Source organism: Notolepis coatsorum (genome assembly GCF_963971535.1).
Source record: "Notolepis coatsorum genome assembly, chromosome: 19".
Taxonomy (NCBI): Eukaryota; Metazoa; Chordata; class Actinopteri; order Aulopiformes; family Paralepididae; genus Notolepis; species Notolepis coatsorum.
The window spans coordinates 1,997,651-2,021,391 of record NC_140183.1 but is presented as its reverse complement, the minus strand read 5'-3'; the positions used below and the strand labels follow the sequence as shown (position 1 = coordinate 2,021,391).

Genomic DNA, 23,741 nt, shown 5'->3' with positions numbered 1-23,741 from the left:
GGGGGGGGGGAGTCAAGAACAGTCAGGCCAAGCCTATAGTCCTAAGTAACGCATGTTACAACAGACATGTTACAAATTAATCAAATAATCAATGACAAACCCAAACAGGTTTGGTTCCAGGTTGGATTTGAACCCCATCATTAAGTAATTGCTGCACAGGGGAAAGGAGAGTACCGGTATGTTGTTTTGGTGATTTGGTAAAGTGGGGGGCACATGGCAGATATGAAGATCAAAACAAACATGATCCCGTTTCCTGGCTGGGGAGTTAACCCCCCCCCCCCAACCTCTGAGAGCGTGGTCTACGCAGCCTACCACGACGGTACAGACTGCCCCCGAGCGCGCGCCCTACGACCGGCCAAAAGCCCTCTAATCTAATTCATAGAGGAAAATGTGGGAATGCTTTTCTTTTAGGAGGGCATGTGTATCAGAGAGGGGGCTTGTTTTTCTTTTTATCCCTCTCCCCGCTACTGAACCGTGTCTTTTAAACGGCCAGAGCTTCCGCTCATATCTCCCAGACGAGATGAGATCAAACGCAAAGAGGGAAGGAGACTACAGACCGTTCGTGGAGACTTTTGGCTCCGATAGCGATTTTGATATTTTGGGGGAGCTTCGATTTCCAATAACTATAGCAGTATCAATTGCAAATATCTGTGTTTGCGTTTTATTTTAACACTAAAAATAAATAGCCATTTGTTTAAAATAATAGCAATGTTAGACGTGTCGACATGTTTTAACGCCATTCGATTATGCATTTATTCTATCGTTTAGTCCTTTCCAGCAGCACATTTGCTCCAATATATCAGTAAAAGGCTTATATATATATATATATATATATATATATAAATATGGGCCAACAATATGGGCTGACTGATGCATCTCCACAGCCCTAAAAGGTGAAGACAGCGCAGCATGGAGACGTGAAAGCGAGAGGGACAGACTTACACAACCTAAACTATTGACATCCTTTGGCCGTTAAGCCAGGCAGACGAGCCTCCCCGACTGGTCTCGTTTTACACAACCGTGCCACTGTTCCTTGGGGGAGATGGGATCGCTTTCACTTCGACCCGCTCACTCAAGCTGCTGCTGAGCTCCAGGCCCGGGGACTCCCGTGTGTCTCTACCTCACACTCAGCGAGGAGAAGGGTCAGGCATCGGGGGTAGAACTAGGCCAGAGGAGGCGAGAGAGGAGGAACAGCGGGAGGAGGAGAGGGGGGGGGGGGGTCCTTCTTAAAAGTAGCCCCCTTCTTAACATGGCTGGGGCTAAAATGAATGCATTGTTAAACACTACCATATGATAGCGTTTGGAGATTCCAAGCCATTTGGAGCAACCCTGCTTTTTCGGCTTGGGCTAAAATAGATTTTTTTTCTTCGGGGGGGAAACCGAAATGACCGTGTGGTCTTCCTAATGACTCAATTGTGAGGTGGAAAGATCTTCCATTTTACATCCAAATGCACAACATCGGGTCTCTCCTTCCAACTAAACAGTGAACTCTTGTGCTAAAACAAACACACACAATGTGCAGATGGGAACCAACGGTCCGCTGGCCGCTGCTGCTCCCGGCAGAGCGGAGGCTAAACGGTCACGTCTCAGGCACTTAATTAAAACGTCAAAGGACAAGTGTGCCTTCTGAGGTCAACGTGGGGTATTGCCGCCGACAAATCAATGTCAGAGGCAAACGGAATTAACTCTGTAAATCAAACAATGCGAGTGAAACGAACGTTCCGATACACACTCCAGGACACGGGGACGTCTAGACAAAAGGATGTGTGGATGCAATTACCAGTGTGGGCTCAAATCACGGGGTCACATTTTCACTGCCGACAGTACGTTTTACATAAGCCTTTACTGCATGAAATAACTAAATTACGCCAACTTCTGGTCTACTTTGCCGTGGGCAGAAAGCAAGCTAAATATCTGTGAAACCATCATCAGGGCCAACAGCTGTAGAAATGGCCTCATTAAAAACAGGCATCAAATTCATTCGAGGTTCCATGCATGGGTGCAAAGGGCTTCTGGGGAGAGAAGACTAATGACTTGGAATTTGGGCGTTTGTCAGAAATAGACATGTTCTGTTGATCGTCATAACACCGAAAATAAACACCAGGAGCCCCTCGACGTGCCGGGCGTCCGTCCTGCTCCTCCTTCAGAAGAGCTTGACAAAAGACCAACAAAAAAAAAGGTGAAAAGTAGAAAAACCACCGTTCTACTTCCTATGTCAGTGTTACCACTAACCTTTGTGGTCTTTAAATGGATCCAATTGCAGCGAGACTTGCCAAAAAAAGAGCCCGGACTCCTAATCAATGCCAGACAATCTGAAACTGGAGATTTCGACAAAGGCTGATCATGTTCCACTGTTCAACCTTGACTACAGACCTCCGCAGCTCCATGCAACAGTCAACGCAATCATTTACGTGTCAGGAGAAGTAATTCATTCCCTCTTTCCACCGAGCGTCGTGTGTTCGCAGCAGTAGCATATTTGAAATGCAGGCCTGCCTTCAAAAGTTTGAGAATAACTAATCTGCCTGAGGGGCTGTATGATGCGAGTATGGCTTTTCAACGTAGCGCACGTTGAGCAACCGGGCAATTTGTCCGTTAGAAATGGTGAAGTAATCGGGATAAAGCAAAAACACCAAACTAATATATTAGTTCATCGATTACAATATATCACGGCTAAGATGCAAATCTATCTACAGAGAAGAGGGCTGGTTGTTGGGAAGGGTCCTGGATGCTCACAAGACACAAATCTACATTTGTAATTTACTAAAATTGATGCAAAACAAGCAGCCAAATCGTATAATCCATCTTAATTGCAGACAATTACAATAATCATTTTTTTCTTCTTCCCTAAATGCTCACTATAATCAGCGCCGACTCCCATTACTTGGTTCTGGTGGGTATCCAAGGTCCATTTATTATCGGTGTAGCAACACTGTGTTCTGGACCCGGGGTTTTTCCTGGAAAACCTTCGGAACTCCGTGACCCTCGGCCCACCCTGACCCGGGACGACCTGCAGGAAGCCAGCGCCGCAGCTGGGAACGTCTAAACCCATCTAAACCCTGACCTCTCCCTGGGAGAAACCTGTCCCTGGTTTGGTCTCACTCAGGTGGTCTTTAAAAGTTTAGTGAGACCTGGAAGCAGTTAAACCCCCCGATGCCCGACCCCGAGACGTGCCGGGTGGCCAGAGACCCGAGTGTCTGCGCCTCCGGGAAGAGGCCATAAACACTTATCAGTTAGGGGACGTTTGGGTTATCATCGCCGGCCCGGCGTGTCTCTGTCCTGCACCTCGTCTCCGAGCAAATCTGGCGACGGCAGACGTCACTTCCTGCTCCGCCCCTTCGGCCGCTCCGTCTCGAGCTCCGGGTCCGAACGCAAACGTCTCATCTCCTCACAACGCTAACAGCTAGAGGTGCTTTCATAACTTTGATGCGTTGTTTGCACCATCGTTTATTTGGTTTGGGTTTCATTAGCTGGTTTAGTTTTGGAACTGGTTAGTTAGTAAAATACCCACATTCGTTAAGCTCAGAGTCTAACCATAAAGACATGCGTCACGGCAGGCAGGGAGTACAGATGAAAACCAGCTCATTAGCTAATTCTGGCTCATTTACATTGATGTGGAAACTGAAGATGTTGATTAATGTGCACTGTCCCTGGGTAAAAAATAAATACTTAACTAACTAGTATAAAGTACCGTACTTTTCGGACTATAAGCCGCGGCTTTTTTCCCCATTTTTCGACCCTGCGGCTTATATAACGGTGCGGCTTATATGCGACTCGACGTGACCAAACTCGAAAATGTAAACATCTAAATATTGCTTTTTTGACTGCATTGAAATGTTATTTATCTGTTCCTTTATTTGCTAAACTTAATACAACTTGTAAATGAGTTAATGCTTGTTATTTGTCCGACAGTATTGTGTCCCAATGCTAATGACATATGGTAATTAAACATTAAAACACCTGCGGCTTATAGTCCAGTGCGGCTTATACATGTACACATCATTCAATTTAGCTGCTGCCGCATATAGTCAGGTGCGGCTTATAGTGCGAAAAGTACGGTACATGTACATTACAGTGAAATGTTTGGTTCTGTATGAGCCCCCTACAGCTTCATACAGTACAAAAAAAATAAGTAAGTAAAAGAGGAATGAAGTACCAACACTACAAATATACAATATACAAATAAAGTCCAACCTAAGTACAATGAAAGTACAATGAAGTAGAAATGCAGGCAATGAGGTACAAAAATGCAGAAAAAAATGCTAAAGTGAGTGTGTGTGCAAGTAACTGTCCCTGGGTAAACAAAGTAACTGTCCCTGGGTAAACAAAGTAACTGTCCCTGGGTAAACAAAGTAACTGTCCCTGGGTAAACAAAGTAACGGTCCCTGGGTAAACAAAGTAACTGTCCCTGGGTAAACAAAGTAACTGTCCCTGGGTAAACAAAGTAACTGTCCCTGGGTAAACAAAGTAACTGTCCCTGGGTAAACAAAGTAACTGTCCCTGGGTAAACAAAGTAACTGTCCCTGGGTAAACAAAGTAACTGTCCCTGGGTAAACAAAGTAACTGTCCCTGGGTAAACAAAGTAACTGTCTCTGGGTAAACAAAGTAACTGTCCCTGGGTAAACAAAGTAACTGTCCCTGGGTAAACAAAGTAACTGTCCCTGGGTAAACAAAGTAACTGTCCCTGGGTAAACAAAGTAACTGTCCCTGGGTAAACAAAGTAACTGTCCCTGGGTAAACAAAGTAACCGTCCCTGGGTAAACAAAGTAACCGTCCCTGGGTAAACAAAGTAACTGTCCCTGGGTAAACAAAGTAACTGTCCCTGGGTAAACAAAGTAACTGTCCCTGGGTAAACAAAGTAACTGTCCCTGGGTAAACAAAGTAACTGTCACTGGGTAAACAAAGTAACTGTCCCTGGGTAAAGAAAGTAACTGTCCCTGGGTAAACAAAGTAACTGTCCCTGGGTAAACAAAGTAACTGTCCCTGGGTAAACAAAGTAACTGTCCCTGGGTAAACAAAGTAACTGTCCCTGGGTAAACAAAGTAACTGTCCCTGGGTAAACAAAGTAACTGTCCCTGGGTAAAGAAAGTAACTGTCCCTGGGTAAACAAAGTAACTGTCCCTGGGTAAAGAAAGTAACTGTCCCTGGGTAAAGAAAGTAACTGTCCCTGGGTAAACAAAGTAACTGTCCCTGGGTAAACAAAGTAACTGTCCCTGGGTAAACAAAGTAACTGTCCCTGGGTAAACAAAGTAACTGTCCCTGGGTAAACAAAGTAACTGTCCCTGGGTAAACAAAGTAACTGTCCCTGGGTAAACAAAGTAACTGTCCCTGGGTAAACAAAGTAACTGTACTATGTGCAAATTTTTTATGTGCTCAACAAATCCTTCTCTAAAACCCCTTTCCCCTCTCCTCCTACCAGTTCATCTTCCGCTAACATTAAATATGCTACGGCAGTGATTTATTTCATTACTTTGATCTCGTTTGCATTGTTTTATCGGTTCACTGTGTCGAGTGTCACACCTGATGCTGATGCACTGGTGGATCCTGCAGAACGTCTCGAAGATGAAGAGGCGGGCGTTCTCGATGAAGTCCTCCAGGCAAGCCACCAGGAAGAAGTCATTCACAAGAACCTGAGAGGAGACACAAAATAAGTTACATAACGCTAACACAAATATTATACCAAGGGGTATTTCGGTCAGTGTGTATAGACTAGCTCAGAGTTCCTATGAAAACCACTGGAAGGTTCCCGGGAGGTAAAACAGACGTTAAACAAGGACAGACGTTGGGAGTTTTTTTCTTCTTCAGAGAATCGTTACGGCAATCAAGATCAGGGCTCTGACTGACCGACCCCGGAGAGCCGTGTGAGTGCAGCAGCAGCAGCAGTTACAGGTTTCAATCTCGGTCCTTATTCGAGACTCGAGCCCGACTGACTCAATTGTGGGAAAACTCAATTCACTGAAACCCGAGTCAAATTAAAACAAGAAGAAAGAAAATCACCATTTCTTGAGATACAGGCAAGAAGAGAGTATCGTATCGGGGGTCCATTCTGGCCACATTTAAGTTACCGAGTGGTTTGTTTTGGCAATAGCCTTAAAAGGAGAAAGCCCCATCTGTTAAAAAAAAAAAAAAAAAAAAAAAAAAAAAGTAATCCCAGGCCACTCGCGGGGTGCTTCCAAATCGACCACAAATCTTTGAATTCTGCCGCCTCCACATGAAACGAGAACGGAGACGACAGCCACTGGACCGACCACAGAGGCTGTGACTTATCACCCTTCATCTGGCTGCGTCACGTCTACTGTGCAACACCACCAATTTACACTCACCAGATTCTCAGGGGTGCAACAGTCATCCTATATATATATATATATATATATATATATATATATATATATATATATATATATAATAATAATAATAATAATAATAATAATAATAATAATAAAAAACACAGACGAGAACAAGTCTCTCCTTCAGTTCATGCATCACCTGTGACACACCGTGCCGAGGGACATGGCCATGTTTGGGCTCTTGGACGCGACGCGAACAGTGACCTGGAGGAGCGTTCCTGAGAGGCTGCCGCGCTCCAGCCGTCCTGTGTGAGTCTCCCAGTTCACATCACAGACCTCGGTCTTCAAAAGTTTTCCTTCAATTACCAGCTCTCGGTTTGCTTAAGCTTAGAAAGCTGCTATCTAACCAGAGTTCTGCTTGAATAGATCCCAACTACATGGCGCTATCAGGCAACGCACATTTCAGCTATGACAACGCTTATCTAAGGCTGATAAACTTTGAACAGCTAAGTGCCCCTAATTACTGTCATCTGGGATTCAGACCGCAAAGCTTAAACAAATTTTGAGCGGGGCTTCCAAGAGGCCTTTCATGCCGGGGCTGAACTATAGGTAGTAGGCCTATACTTTTCTCTCTTTGACATGCAAGCGTCCAACATCTGACAGTGATTCCAAACGGGGGTGGAATAAGGAATATAAAAAAAAAAAAAAAACACATGGATACCCTAAACAGGACGACCTAAGCCAAACTACAGTCCCTACTTTTAAATAAATCACTTGGCTTTAACCGCTGTGAAGGGTGCAGTGAGCTGAACACAATACCCATGTCTGTGTGTTCCTACAATCAGTAAATAGGTGGGTGCCACTCGGAGAGTCGCAGGCTTTTTGTTCTCTTCTCAATGACTCCAAATTGATGCATTAGAAACGCTCATCAGCGCAAGAGCCCATCCCAGTGGGGTATCTGTTTACCTCTCTGCCATCATACCGCATTTTATAAAACATCCCTTTAACCCTCCAGTGAACGCACACATGTCTCAATGATTGAGGGGAAAAAACCTCTTTGCCCGCTCTTGCTCCGTCTTTAAACAAGGCCATTTTGTGAAAATGTTTGCAGAGCATCGCAGGTAATGGCACTCAAGGTGCAGTTAAACGGCATTCTGCGTAACCGCCCGCCGCCTAGCCGGCTGTGCGTGTGAACAAGGCTCTGATGAGGGCATGCCCCGATGAGACTGACGGGTAAGACGCTCCCGGGGCGGAGAGGCAGCAGGGAGGCAGCGTGAGCTCCAAGCAGCCAGTCTCTGTAAACAGAACCCCGCAGAGGGAGGTCAAGAGCGACTCGGAGAGTTCTTCAAAAGTGCGTGCAAGTGTTTTAACAAGGCCTGTGATTGAGGGTGTGTGTCACGTCTTCGCTGAAATAGGATACAGTCCTAATATTGTTGGTAGTACATGTCATCGTTTGGAAGATGCCCCCCCCCCCCCCCCCGCACCCCCAAGGCATCTGCACAGGGAAAATCTCATTTTCTCCCGAGACAGTGCTTTGAATTCTTTCTGTCAAAGCAGCCATCTTGCACGAGTATAGCTAGAGTAAAAACAAATCTGCGCAAATGAGTTTAGTTGTGCGTTCCTCATTTGTTAAACGGTGACTTGGCGGGCTGCAGGCGCTTTATATTAGCTTAGAAATAGATTAGAACGAAATGGAACCTTCAGTAAACCACTGACATGATTTATAAACATTTACTTCAATGAAAGAGCTATTTGATCAGGCCAGATGTTTTTCATTCTGGACGTTTATCGTCAAGAGGCGAAAGATGAAAAAGGGGGCCAAATTGCCAAATAGGGGCCTTTTATTTCTCCACAGGACCAAATTATCAAATCATTTGGGAAATCTAAATTACACTATGTATGCAAAGACTAAACGGGGGGGGGGGGGGGGGGGGGTGAGAGAACATGCATACATGCAGCGCAGCACCAATTAGCACACCTGCACTGCCTCTAAACCCGACTGCTGTCCAGTGATTGGGTCTCCAGAACCTGCCTGGACCCTCGTCAGAGGACCTAAATAATATATGAATTATATATAATAATATTAGCCATCTCCCGGGCATGGTCAATCAAAGCAACACGCGATTTGCTTGACTGATTACTTTAATTTTCTTACAATTATGGTCGTCTTTGGAGCACAAATTTCATAAACATAGTAAACATTAGGGGTGCACCGATATATCGGTCGGGAATCGGTTTCGGCCGATAAGTGCCTTGTTGACTGCCATCGGCCCATAAGCTAAAATGTGCCGATGGCAGTAGCCGATAAATATCCATCAATTTGTGTCGCGTCAATCTGGCCCACAGGTTCAAACTTTGAAAAAAGTTTCAGTCAAGCGACCTGCACAACGCCGCCCCCACACACACGCTACTGCATCAAAGTTACTACTTATGATTAACAAAGGCATTCGTTTTGTGGCATTAACGTTATATAGTTACACGTTCAATAGCATCAGCGTATTTACCGGACCATAGCAACGTCCGAGGACGACCTAGATAGATAGCAAGCATTACTGTAATGATTACTCATTCATATCTCAGCCCGTGCTGAGTTGTGCCCATTCTGCGGTCTGTTAATAAAGTTTTCAATCAGACAGATGTATGGAAAGGCTTTTATTATAACATTCGTTGCAGTAAAATCATTATGCCTCGTTTAGTCATCCTGCGGAGCGCTGGTAATCTACTCGTCGGCCGCGGGGAGCTAACGTTAGTAGCTTTGTTGTGAGCACTCGTCAAAATCAATGGCGGACATACCGGAAGTAAAAATCAAATACACGCTTGCCGATTGGTGGTAAGAACAGCAGGAGGCGGGTGCAAGCGGTGTGACGTAATTGGCAGAATCGACTGTCAATCAAAATTGTTCCGTTGCATTTTATTTTTTTTTATCCACTTTTTCTCCCATTTTTTCTATATTTTCTCCCATCCCAATTTCGTATCATCCAATTCAACCCTCCCCTGTCACGAACGCTGTTTCTTGCCTCCCACAAGCCGGCTGCAATGTGGACTAAGTCATACATAGCACAAGTCCCCTCCGGTACTTGAGGTAACAGCAGTCGCATCTTTTCACCTGCGCAGCTCGATCTCTCAGTGTCGAGGAGTAACGCGTGGGAGGCTCACGCTGCCCCCGACACTTCCTGATTCTACTGCGCAGGCGCACCAACCGACTTGTAGGAGTCGCTTGTTCACAACGTTCGATCCCCACCCTTCAGTTTTCCCTCCCCGTAATACGGCCAATGTGTATTACTGCGGACGACCAGCTAAACTGAAAACAATGTGGAGAGCTGGATTCGAACACGCAAATCCTAGCGTCTCCACACTGGTGGCGAGTGCCTTGCCCACTACACCACCTAGCCGCCCACGTTCCGTTGCATTGCTTTGGTTGAGAGCAGAGTCATAGAGAGAGAGAGATAGTGCACCATGGCATGGTGGAATTAATACCATAAACATATTTCTTGATGTTTCCTTTTTTTAAGTAAGTAAAGAGGCCTATGTTCATATCGGTGAGCACAATTTTGTAACACAAAAAGAGACGTGTAGCCTATTTATTTAATATTTTATTTATTCATTTTATTATTATTATTTTATTTGTTGCCATGCTTAAAATAATAGTCAAGCATAGGGCTAAAACATTTTCATAAACAATATAATTTTTTGTTATGATTATGGTGGGAGCTATTCTATGCATTTGTCTGATTGATTGATTGATTGATTGATTGATTGATTGATTGATTGAGAACTTTATTGGCAGATTGCAGAATGGGTACAATACAGTACAGCTCAGTGGACTGGAGGATGAAGACCAGAAAAAGACTTTCGGCTTTTTTACACAAGGGTCCTCCATTTTCAATTCATCAAAACATTTAGAGACATACAAATATACAGTAGTTTCATTTATATAAAAAAAAAAAAAAAACAATAGTACAATATTATTTTTTTGCCACAAATATCGGTATCGACCGATTGTGTTAGTTGAACAATCGGTATCGGTGGCAAATTTTCATATCGGTGCATCCCTAGTAAACATCTCAACAGTTATGAAGCGAGGCTCTAAGGCCAGAAGGCGCAGCAAATATGAATATTCAAAACGGCAGAGGAATTTGGTGAATGCAAAAACTTTAAATGTTTTACGAGAACAATTACATCACAGTAAGTTATCAAACACCCATCAGACACGGCGGTCACGACACTTTTAACAGGGATCTTAGCGGCCATGTGGGGAGCATTCAGCGTTTTTAAAACAGCACTGCTCATATTCCATTCTTAGCTCAAGCACTTCTGCGAGAATTGTTATGGTGTGACCCATCGAGCCATTACAAACCAAAATGGAAATACATGTTCTAAATGGATCTTCTGTGACAGACCTCTCTCTTAAAACGAGCGTCTGTCCGCCTCTGCGTGGACCTTTGCTTATAAAGCTTTTCCTGTTAACTACTAGGCTGATGGAGAATTACAGGCCATAGTAAAAGATTTGACCGAAACCCCTGTGAGTCATGGGGTTTTGAGACGACCTCTGCGTCACCCAGTATGATGTAAAGGGCCCCGACTGTCAGGGCGCTCAGGTGGCGTAACGGAGATTGCGTTCGTCACCAACCCCGGAGCGGCTGGATTGGCCTGTTCGAATCCAGCTCACAGCCCCGGGGTTGTCACCAGCTTGGCTGGCCGTTCAAACTAATACAATTGGCTGTATTAGAGGGTGGGGGAAGCTGGCGGGGTGGGTCCGGGTCGTTGTAAACAGCGACTCCTACAGTTAGGTCGGGGCGCCTGCTAAGCGCGGATAGGATCTAAGGGCGGTAGTGTGATCCTTCCACACGCTACGCCCTCTCCGTGAGAATCCGCGCTGCCAGGTGAAAAGAAGCGGTTGATTGGCTGGACATGTGTCGGAGGAAGCATGTGGTAGCCTCCACTCTCCCAGACCGACTGTGGGGGGTAAGTGCGCAGCGACCAGGAAGGGGATTGGGAATTGGCATAACGACTAACATTGGGATGGGAGAAAATTGGAGGAAAAAGGAGGGGGAAAAAGATAGACTGTCACTGGTGTGACGGCGCTGGACCCACACACACAACCCCCGTCTGATACAAAAGCTGTGAGAAAAGGTATAGAGGTCAGACGCAGATGGCATGATTACTAACGGTATACATGACTGAGCCGCTAATAAGGAGTTCCTCAGTATATCATGACACCAGCAGGGTCTGCCCCTCACACAGACGGGCTGTGTGTGTGTGTGTGTGTGTGTGTGTGTGTGTGTGTGTGTGTGTGTGCGTGCGTGTGTGCGTGCGTGTGTGCGTGTGTATGCGTGCGTGCGTGTGAATAGTGGGGTGGAGGTGTTGGTGAATGGTGATGTGGTGTAAGTGAATGGTGGGGTGGTGTAAGTGAATGGTGGGGTGGTGTAAGTGAATGGTAGGGTGGTGTAAGTGAATGGTGGGGTGGTGTAAGTGAATGGTGTAAGTGAATGGTGTGGTGGTGTAAGTGAATGGTGGGGTGGTGTAAGTGAATGGTGGGGTGGTGTAAGTGAATGGTGTAAGTGAATAGTGTGGTGGTGTAAGTGAATGGTTGCTTACCGACTCGCACTCCCTCAGCTTCTTCTGCGCTCCGTCAAAGTCAAAGTTCACATACAGGCACTCCACAAACTCTGTAATGGGATCCTTGTAGGTGTAAGACTCCTGAAAACAAGGGGGGGAATGTTACCAGTAGTGGAAATGAATGAAGGAGCGAGCGCGTGTTTGCGGTGTGTGTGTTTTATTTCCCCCCTGATGGAAACAGTGTCTGTCAGGTTTAGTCATAAAGACATGATAATATCATAACAATTCAGTTGAAGCAACTGGACGAGCAGAGGAACTATAACCATTAAGTAATCAAAACCCCAAGGCACTGTGGGTAAATAAACGTTACAACTTACACAAACGCGAGTTAAAAACACACATTCAACACTCGTCCACAGCCGTTCCAAACCATGCTTAGGGGAAGAGAACCAAAAAGACCTGAGGCCATACAGCAGGGGGGAGGGACACAGAACACATGTTTTAGTGATTATCCACAACCCACTGAGACGCCGCTCATTTGGATTTCAGAGCCATTGATCTCTGAAGAAGCTACTGTCATTGGTGGGGGAGAGCATTGGTACACTACAATCAGACAGTGTGCTGCCATTCATCAAACGTAATAGGTTCAAGACTTCTCTAGCTTGGACTCAAATCCCCCTGATAAACTCTCCAGGCTCCTGGAAGGGGGACTATTACCGACGCTTTTGGGTTTGCATCACGGTCAGTTACTCACTCACAGAGGCCTGTGTGGAATCGCAGGAGTGCAAGTGATGCACACTGAACAGAATGTACAGCCTAACGTGAAACAAGAGACAACTGGGGGCGACAGTGGCTCAGGGGGTAGATTGGTCGTCTGGTAATCAGAAGGTTCGCGGTTCGATTCTGGCTCCTCCCGGCAGCTCGTCGAAGTGTCCTTGAGCAAGACACTTAACGTAACCCCCAACTGCTCCCCATCAGCAGGTTGGCACCTTGCACGGTTGCCTCCGTCGTTGGTGTGTGATTTTGTGGGTGAATGCGAGGCATGAGCTTTGGATAAAAGAGTTTTATAAATAAATGCAGTCCATTACGTTAAGAGGAGACATGTACCTGCTGGATGACCTTCACCAGATCCTTCAGGACCTGGCGGCGCTTACGGACGTCCTTGTTGGTGATGACCGCCGTGGTCAGGTAACGCAGGATGTGAGGGCACATGGTCTGGATGGCGTTGAGGTACCTGGAATGAGAAAATGAATCACTGATTGAAAGAGCATAAAGAAGGGCGTGACACAGAGCAGGGAATCAACTTATTACAAGTTGCAGAATTTTGTGGCAAAGACACTATCTTTTGTTTGTGTGGATGAATACATAATGGTAATTCTATTTGCACATAAATGCTTAGCTAACAGTAGCCTTTCCTTGTAACAAAAAAAAAACAAGGGGCCTGGCTGGCATTTTCCATTCAAAACTGATGAACCTTGAAGGCTAATAGGGCTTCCTCTGGATGCCCTGGGAACGGTACATGGGAAGTGGAAACACAAAAGTGAAAAGCTGCCATGGTCCTTGTTGCCTAGGAACACAAGGAGAGTAGAGGCGCTCGGGACGCCTCTTCTTTAGTGCTTCCGCGTTTTCCCTGATTGGCCGCGACACGCCCCGCGGCAGAATGCAGCCGTAATCCCCCCTGTTTTGCCATCGACGGTTAGCTCAACTCGTTCGCCGCCTTGCTGTGGAGCCTGCGGTGCAGTTGGTGACAAGTTCGATTCACTTCAATTTTTTTTTTCTCGTTTAATTAATTTATCATCTCTCGCTATAAACGTGCATTCTTTCGCATTCTTTCGGGTTAAGTTTAGGCATTCTTTCAGAGTTGGTTATGGTTAGGGTTAAGTTTAGGCATTCTTTCAGAGTTGGTTATGGTTAGGGTTAAGTTTAGGCATTCTTTCGGAGTTGGTTAAGGTTAGGGTTTGTCGCAGAGCATGGCAATAGAATGCCTGTCTGTCTTTCTTGACGCGGAGGCAGCAGCCTATTTCCGCTCTACCGCGCGCCGCGGTCACATGGGCCAATCAGAGAAACGCGAAGCACTCTTCGGCTGGGATTAATATAGACGCGCTCGGGACACATGGAGGGTGTTTTTCTGCATTTAGTCCTCCATCATTGGCCACAGAGCAGCTCCACGGGTGCAGTTCAGCTCAGTGCCTTGCTCAAAGACACTCCAGAAAGAGTTGCTGAGGGAGGCACAGTGCAATACTCCAATTCAGCTATTGGCAATTCAGCCGTTGGGTGGGGGGGGCGCTGTTGAGCGGGCCTGTGACCAGACCTGAAAGCGCCCCTGGCTCTGCGGCTCTGCAGCTACATATGCTTCTAGCAAAATCCAGCCCCGCTGTTTGCAATGGGAGCAGCACGGAGTCTCGACTCTGGACTTATTTTATTTGGAATATAATGACTTTATACGCAAAAGTAGCCTAGTTTTAAGTTAAAATATTATAAATCTACATGCCTTGAGGATGTCACTCTTTATATAGCCTGCCTATCAGGCAAAAAAAATTATTCTAACGGAAACACTGATACCGTGATATATACCGTTACCGTCTATGCTTCAAATTATACCGTGATATAAATTTTAGACCATACCGTCCACCCCTAGCCCCTGGATACCAAGAACATGCTAATGGGGGGCAAGTGGTGGATTGATTAATTTACCTCTACCCAAGTCTAACTTTATGAAAAGGGCGGTATTTTATAGGGCGATAGTCTCCTGGAACTGTCTTCCCAGCGACGTTCGGATCATCAAAGAAAAGGCTAGTTTTAAAAGAAATCTTAAACACTATTTACACTCACACAATACAATTTAGTCTCATTGATTGATTGATTGAAAATTGTATTAACAGATTGCAGAATGGGTACAATACAGTATGGATGCAGACCAGAGAAAGACTTTAGTCTTGTTTACATCAGGGTCCCCCATTTTTTATTCATGCTACAGCCAGGGCTGCACAGTGCGAGATATATATCACACGTGCTACAGCAACATCCGTCTGTGCGATGAATGGATTTACTTCAGTAGCACTGGTGCGATAGGCATTCGGTTCATATCGATTATTTTGAAAATCCTGTCGCGGGTCTCATTTCCACCTAAGCGCAGCTCCAGCTATAATATCTATGGCTCCGGCAACTAACAACGCTCAGTTCATTTCGATACTCTTATTTTGAAAATCTGTGGTGTCGTGACTCATATCCGCTCCGCTCCACAGCACACATCGGTAGCAGTAGCGCCTGGAACGCGGACATTGAAACAGAGCAAGGATAGTGTGCTTATTTCGCCACCCAAAACAAATCCCTGCTGTTTTATTCCGCAACGGGTCAAATGCATATAACATGCTTTGCAATCCTCGCCATTCCTTTATGACCACGTCGTGTTTAAGACCGGATTTAACGTCACATTAGCATAAGCTAACAAGCTAAAACCCTGTTCAGAGCGATGGAGACTAGAGAGAGACAGCAGAGGGGACTGGGAAGGAGGGGGGAGGGGAGGGGGCATTCTCCCTTCTGTGTGTGCGTTTGAAAAGATCAGATGAAGTCAGACGAGTATATTATATTGATACTAAGGGTGGACAGATAATGTTGATATTTAAACATAAATACAATACATAATAAATGTATTCATGATCATCATGCAACATAAAACAATTGCAGGAACGGTTTGGGAGAGGAAGGGGTTTTAGGTTGCGTGTTCCAAATTTTTTTTACTTAAAGTTTAAAGCTCAATATATCAAAACGTGGCACTTTATAGTGAACAGGAGGTCTATTTGTATTCAAAACAATAAATAGTTTGGAAGAGCTCAAATATTTTTTCTCAAATTATATTTTTGTTACCTTTTTTGAGTTGATCTAAATGTTACCGATTGTGTTAAATGGGCTTATGATATCATCTCATATCGATTGCAGGCACCTGCATTGTATCGTATCGTGGCAGATAGACAAATATCGTATCGTTGTCCAAAGAATCGATATCGTATCGTGATGAAACTGGTGATTCCCACCCCTAGTAGAGTCCATACATCCAACACCAAATCCCATAATTCCTTACACGTAACGTGTCTGGCTGTGTGACGTCAACTTGTCAGCATGAAAAGGACAGCCAAACATGGCACTGCAACTAAATAACATAAATACAATAGGCACATTTGTGACTGTTACAAATATAACGCGTTTATACTTGTGCTACAAGATTTTGGCCTGTGCTACAAAACTATCAACCTCTGTAGCACCAGTGCTATGTGCAAAAAAAGTTAACGTACAGCCCTGGCTACAGCACAGCTTGAATACATGCACACCCTGATTTTTTTGTTCTAACTGGATTTTATCTCTCGTTTTTCATCTCCTGTTTTACATTTATTTTTATTCTATGATACATGTTTTTTCTCCATTCTATGATACATTTTCTTTGTGATGTATGCTTTTCTTATGTTCCATCGGTGTATGTTATATTGTATGTTGTTGGACCCCAGGAAGACTAGCTGCTGCTAAGGCGTCAGCTAACGAGGATCCGTTTTAAATAAACAAATGATGGACCTCGTAGAAGTGGAGTAATCTTCCATTTTCTTTGGTATATATACTTTTAGGGAAATCTTCTGAAAATATGGCAGGTTAATTTCTCTAGAGACAAAAGTTGTCAAAAATATTGAAAGCTTTACATCCATAATCTTTATTTCAAGGGTATTTATTAATTGGGGCCCCAAGTTTCCGTATATTCCCCCCCATCCTGACACGATCTCAGTGCGGACACACAATACACCGTTCTGGCTGCTTATTAAAGTTCATGGCATTTAGAACGAGGACAAGCCTTTCCACCTAAATAGATGAGTTCCTCACACGGGGACTCTCCGCGGCGCGCGGGTCCCGGCTCTGAGCCCTCCCTTTCATTAGCTGCTGCCTAGTCTGTGAAAGATGAAGCAGAGGAAACCCCGGGTGGTGCTACGGATCACCGCGCAGGAGGGGCCTGGCCAGTAGCTGAAACACGATCCACCCTGGCCTTGTTTTTCAAACCACAGGTCAACTGGCTGAGGGCTGAGCAGCAGCAGAGAGAAGGCCTTGGTGCTACAGGCTGATTCTAACCTTAGACAACACGCTGCACACTCCTGTGGAAACAACGGCCTCAGTCCTATACACACACACACACACACACACACACACACACACACACACACACACACACAACGCTCACCTTGTCAAGGTGACGGCCAATCAACGTTAATTGTATCGCAACCACTCCCTATCGGCAAGATCTATCTTTGAACTTCACCCCCCCCCCCCCCCCCCCCCCCACATAACTCAACCCCCACTGGACAAATTAAATGTGAAAGGAGGAAGCCTTTTTCCCCTACCACAGTGAGTGGGCCCTTTCTAACCTAGGCCAGAGAGGAACATGGCTCCTATAGAGTAACCTAGGCCAGATAAGAACATGGCTCCTATAGATTAACCTAGGCCAGATAAGAACATGGCTCCTATAGATTAACCTAGGCCAGATAAGAACATGGCTCCTATAGATTAACCTAGGCCAGATAAGAACATGGCTCCTATAGATTAACCTAGGCCAGATAAGAACATGGCTCCTATAGATTAACCTAGGCCAGATAAGAACATGGCTCCTATAGATTAACCTAGGCCAGAGAGGAACATGGCTCCTATAGAGTAACCTAGGTCAGATAAGAACATGGCTCCTATAGATTAACCTAGGCCAGATAAGAACATGGCTCCTATAGATTAACCTAGGTCAGATAAGAACATGGCTCCTATAGAGTAACCTAGGTCAGATAAGAACATGGCTCCTATAGAGTAACCTAGGCCAGATAAGAACATGGCTCCTATAGATTAACCTAGGCCAGATAAGAACATGGCTCCTATAGAGTAACCTAGGCCAGATAAGAACATGGCTCCTATAGAGTAACCTAGGCCAGATAAGAACATGGCTCCTATAGAGTAACCTAGGCCAGATAAGAACATGGCTCCTATAGATTAACCTAGGTCAGATAAGAACATGGCTCCTATAGAGTAACCTAGGTCAGATAAGAACATGGCTCCTATAGATTAACCTGTGGCCAGATAAGAACATGGCTCCTATAGAGTAACCTAGGCCAGATAAGAACATGGCTCCTATAGATTAACCTAGGTCAGATAAGAACATGGCTCCTATAGAGTAACCTAGGTCAGATAAGAACATGGCTCCTATAGAGTAACCTAGGCCAGATAAGAACATGGCTCCTATAGAGTAACCTAGGTCAGATAAGAACATGGCTCCTATAGATTAACCTAGGTCAGATAAGAACATGGCTCCTATAGATTAACCTAGGTCAGATAAGAACATGGCTCCTATAGATTAACCTAGGTCAGATAAGAACATGGCTCCTATAGATTAACCTAGGTCAGATAAGAACATGGCTCCTATAGATTAACCTAGGTCAGATAAGAACATGGCTCCTATAGAGTAACCTAGGCCAGATAAGAACATGGCTCCTATAGAGTAACCTAGGCCAGATAAGAACATGGCTCCTATAGATTAACCTAGGCCAGATAAGAACATGGCTCCTATAGAGTAACCTAGGCCAGATAAGAACATGGCTCCTATAGATTAACCTAGGCCAGATAAGAACATGGCTCCTATAGAGTAACCTAGGCCAGATAAGAACATGGCTCCTATAGATTAACCTAGGTCAGATAAGAACATGGCTCCTATAGATTAACCTAGGTCAGATAAGAACATGGCTCCTATAGAGTAACCTAGGCCAGATAAGAACATGGCTCCTATAGATTAACCTAGGCCAGATAAGAACATGGCTCCTATAGATTAACCTAGGTCAGATAAGAACATGGCTCCTATAGATTAACCTAGGTCAGATAAGAACATGGCTCCTATAGATTAACCTAGGTCAGATAAGAACATGGCTCCTATAGAGTAACCTAGGTCAGATAAGAACATGGCTCCTATAGAGTAACCTAGGTCAGATAAGAACATGGCTCCTATAGATTAACCTGTGGCCAGATAAGAACATGGCTCCTATAGAGTAACCTAGGCCAGATAAGAACATGGCTCCTATAGATTAACCTAGGTCAGATAAGAACATGGCTCCTATAGAGTAACCTAGGTCAGATAAGAACATGGCTCCTATAGAGTAACCTAGGCCAGATAAGAACATGGCTCCTATAGAGTAACCTAGGTCAGATAAGAACATGGCTCCTATAGATTAACCTAGGTCAGATAAGAACATGGCTCCTATAGATTAACCTAGGTCAGATAAGAACATGGCTCCTATAGATTAACCTAGGTCAGATAAGAACATGGCTCCTATAGATTAACCTAGGTCAGATAAGAACATGGCTCCTATAGATTAACCTAGGTCAGATAAGAACATGGCTCCTATAGAGTAACCTAGGCCAGATAAGAACATGGCTCCTATAGAGTAACCTAGGCCAGATAAGAACATGGCTCCTATAGATTAACCTAGGCCAGATAAGAACATGGCTCCTATAGAGTAACCTAGGCCAGATAAGAACATGGCTCCTATAGATTAACCTAGGCCAGATAAGAACATGGCTCCTATAGAGTAACCTAGGCCAGATAAGAACATGGCTCCTATAGATTAACCTAGGTCAGATAAGAACATGGCTCCTATAGATTAACCTAGGTCAGATAAGAACATGGCTCCTATAGAGTAACCTAGGCCAGATAAGAACATGGCTCCTATAGATTAACCTAGGCCAGATAAGAACATGGCTCCTATAGATTAACCTAGGTCAGATAAGAACATGGCTCCTATAGATTAACCTAGGTCAGATAAGAACATGGCTCCTATAGATTAACCTAGGTCAGATAAGAACATGGCTCCTATAGAGTAACCTAGGCCAGATAAGAACATGGCTCCTATAGATTAACCTAGGCCAGATAAGAACATGGCTCCTATAGAGTAACCTAGGCCAGATAAGAACATGGCTCCTATAGATTAACCTAGGCCAGATAAGAACATGGCTCCTATAGAGTAACCTAGGCCAGATAAGAACATGGCTCCTATAGAGTAACCTAGGCCAGATAAGAACATGGCTCCTATAGAGTAACCTGTGGCAGTTGTGATGTGGGGTCTAAAAACAGAAGCAGGCTGTGTGGCACGGCGACCGTCAGCCTGGTTTAGACAAACCCTTCCCCTCCCTTTGTAGTCGCTTGACTCTATGGCAGACCACAACACTCCATGCTGTGTTCCTGATTAACTTACACCTACTCACTCTCCAGGGAGGGGGGCTCCGATAGCGAGCCATGCTGCATGAGTCACCGCGCCTATCTGGGACTCGCGGAGCGGAAAGAAAGGAGCGGGAATACTTAGGGGACTTCATGGTGGTGGAGGAGTCGGGGGGGAATACTTAGAGGACTTCATGGTGGAGGAGGAGTCGGGGGGGAATACTTAGAGGACTTCATGGTGGAGGAGGAGTCGGGGGGGAATACTTAGAGGACTTCATGGTGGAGGAGTCGGGGGGGAATACTTAGAGGACTTCATGGTGGAGGAGGAGTCGGGGGGGAATACTTAGAGGACTTCATGGTGGAGGAGTCGGGGGGGAATACTTAGAGGACTTCATGGTGGAGGAGTCGGGGGGGAATACTTAGAGGACTTCATGGTGGAGGAGTCGGGGGGGAATACTTAGAGGACTTCATGGTGGAGGAGGAGTCGGGGGGGAATACTTAGAGGACTTCATGGTGGAGGAGTCGGGGGGGAATACTTAGAGGACTTCATGGTGGAGGAGTCGGGGGGGAATACTTAGTGGACTTCATGGTGGAGGAGTCGGGGGGGAATACTTAGAGGACTTCATGGTGGAGGAGTCGGGGGGGAATACTTAGAGGACTTCATGGTGGAGGAGGAGTCGGGGGGGAATACTTAGAGGACTTCATGGTGGAGGAGGAGTCGGGGGGGAATACTTAGAGGACTTCATGGTGGAGGAGTCGGGGGGGAATACTTAGAGGACTTCATGGTGGAGGAGTCGGGGGGGAATACTTAGAGGACTTCATGGTGGAGGAGGAGTCGGGGGGGAATACTTAGTGGACTTCATGGTGGAGGAGGAGTCGGGGGGGAATACTTAGTGGACTTCATGGTGGAGGAGGAGTCGGGGGGGAATACTTAGGGGACTTCATGGTGGAGGAGGAGTCGGGGGGAATACTTAGGGGACTTCATGGTGGAGGAGGAGTCGGGGGGGAATACTTAGGGGACTTCATGGTGGAGGAGGAGTCGGGGGGGAATACTTAGGGGACTTCATGGTGGAGGAGGAGTCGGGGGGAATACTTAGGGGACTTCATGGTGGAGGAGGAGTCGGGGGGGAATACTTAGAGGACTTCATGGTGGAGGAGTCGGGGGGGAATACTTAGTGGACTTCATGGTGGAGGAGGAGTCGGGGGGGAATACTTAGAGGACTTCATGGTGGTGGAGGAGTCGGGGGGGAATACTTAGAGGACTTCATGGTGGTGGAGGAGTCGGGGGGGAATACTTAGAGGACTTCATGGTGGAGGAGTCGGGGGGGAATACTTAGAGGACTTCATGGTGGAGGAGGAGTCGGGGGGGAATACTTAGAGGACTTCATGGTGGAGGAGTCGGGGGGGAATACTTAGAGGACTTCATGGTGGAGGAGGAGTCGGGGGGGAATACTTAGAGGACTTCATGGTGGAGGAGGAGTCGGGGGGGAATACTTAGTGGACTTCATGGTGGAGGAGGAGTCGGGGGGAATACTTAGAGGACTTCATGGTGGAGGAGTCGGGGGGGAATACTTAGTGGACTTCATGGTGGAGGAGGAGTCGGGGGGAATACTTAGAGGACTTCATGGTGGAGGAGGAGTCGGGGGGGAATACTTAGTGGACTTCATGGTGGAGGAGGAGTCGGGGGGAATACTTAGAGGACTTCATGGTGGAGGAGGAGTCGGGGGGGAATACTTAGGGGACTTCATGGTGGAGGAGGAGTCGGGGGGGAATACTTAGGGGACTTCATGGTGGAGGAGTCGGGGGGGAATACTTAGGGGACTTCATGGTGGAGGAGGAGTCGGGGGGGAATACTTAGGGGACTTCATGGTGGAGGAGTCGGGGGGGAATACTTAGAGGACTTCATGGTGGAGGAGTCGGGGGGGAATACTTAGAGGACTTCATGGTGGAGGAGGAGTCGGGGGGGAATACTTAGAGGACTTCATGGTGGAGGAGTCGGGGGGGAATACTTAGAGGACTTCATGGTGGAGGAGTCGGGGGGGAATACTTAGGACTTCATGGTGGAGGAGGAGTCGGGGGGGAATACTTAGAGGACTTCATGGTGGAGGAGTCGGGGGGAATACTTAGAGGACTTCATGGTGGAGGAGGAGTCGGGGGGGAATACTTAGAGGACTTCATGGTGGAGGAGGAGTCGGGGGGGAATACTTAGAGGACTTCATGGTGGAGGAGGAGTCGGGGGGGAATACTTAGAGGACTTCATGGTGGAGGAGTCGGGGGGGAATACTTAGAGGACTTCATGGTGGAGGAGGAGTCGGGGGGGAATACTTAGAGGACTTCATGGTGGAGGAGGAGTCGGGGGGGAATACTTAGAGGACTTCATGGTGGAGGAGGAGTCGGGGGGGAATACTTAGAGGACTTCATGGTGGAGGAGGAGTCGGGGGGGAATACTTAGAGGACTTCATGGTGGAGGAGGAGTCGGGGGGGAATACTTAGTGGACTTCATGGTGGAGGAGGAGTCGGGGGGAATACTTAGAGGACTTCATGGTGGAGGAGTCGGGGGGGAATACTTAGAGGACTTCATGGTGGAGGAGTCGGGGGGGAATACTTAGTGGACTTCATGGTGGTGGAGTCGGGGGGGAATACTTAGTGGACTTCATGGTGGAGGAGTCGGGGGGGGAATACTTAGAGGACTTCATGGTGGAGGAGGAGTCGGGGGGGAATACTTAGAGGACTTCATGGTGGAGGAGGAGTCGGGGGGGAATACTTAGAGGACTTCATGGTGGAGGAGTCGGGGGGGAATACTTAGAGGACTTCATGGTGGAGGAGTCGGGGGGGAATACTTAGGGGACTTCATGGTGGTGGAGTCGGGGGGGAATACTTAGTGGACTTCATGGTGGAGGAGGAGTCGGGGGGGAATACTTAGGGGACTTCATGGTGGTGGAGTCGGGGGGGAATACTTAGGGGACTTCATGGTGGAGGAGGAGTCGGGGGGGAATACTTAGGGGACTTCATGGTGGAGGAGGAGTCGGGGGGGAATACTTAGAGGACTTCATGGTGGTGGAGTCGGGGGGGAATACTTAGAGGACTTCATGGTGGAGGAGGAGTCGGGGGGCAACAGTGTCGCTGTACTTGCTGGTGAAGATGCTTCTGGAGGAACGCAGCCAAGGAATCAGACAGAGTTCAAATTCCACCCCCTTGTTCAAAACATTCTCAACACAACAAGGTGACAGCAACAAGAGAAGAGGGTGGAGATGGGGGTAGGGGTGATGTGGGTAGAAGGGGGGGGGGGTAGGAGGGGGGGGGGATAGGGGGGGCATGAGCAAGTGTGGGTGGTGGGGGTAAGAGAGGGTGGGGGTGGATTAAGGCTGGGAGATTAATCAAAATAAAATCACGATCTCGATTCATAGACCTATGCAATCTCATTTCAAAATGATGATGATGATTTTTTTTATGTGGTGTTAGGGTCTCCAGCGACCCATTTCAAGGTTATAATATGTAATAACTACCATGTAGTTGATTTTATTAGAACAAGGCTTCATGATATCCTCCACAACACATAAGCAAAACTATGTTTCACCATTTTGAAAATTCTGAAGGTATCTGCAGAAAAAAAAGGTACGACTGTGGTGTTAGGGTCATTCTTGACCCGGCAAGGTATAACTATACTATAAAAATAC

General features: G+C 46.4%; 1 protein-coding gene across 1 annotated transcript in view; it reads right to left on the bottom strand.

Moving 5' to 3' along the window:
* Positions 1-23,741, bottom strand: part of eif3ea (eukaryotic translation initiation factor 3, subunit E, a) — a gene marked incomplete at its 3' end in the record, with an annotated part of 112,629 nt that overhangs the window by 25,682 nt on the left and 63,206 nt on the right. The window contains 3 exon segments of the mRNA XM_084335915.1: positions 5,518-5,627; positions 11,883-11,984; positions 12,951-13,077. Coding sequence (XP_084192041.1) covers positions 5,518-5,627; positions 11,883-11,984; positions 12,951-13,077 — 339 coding nt within the window.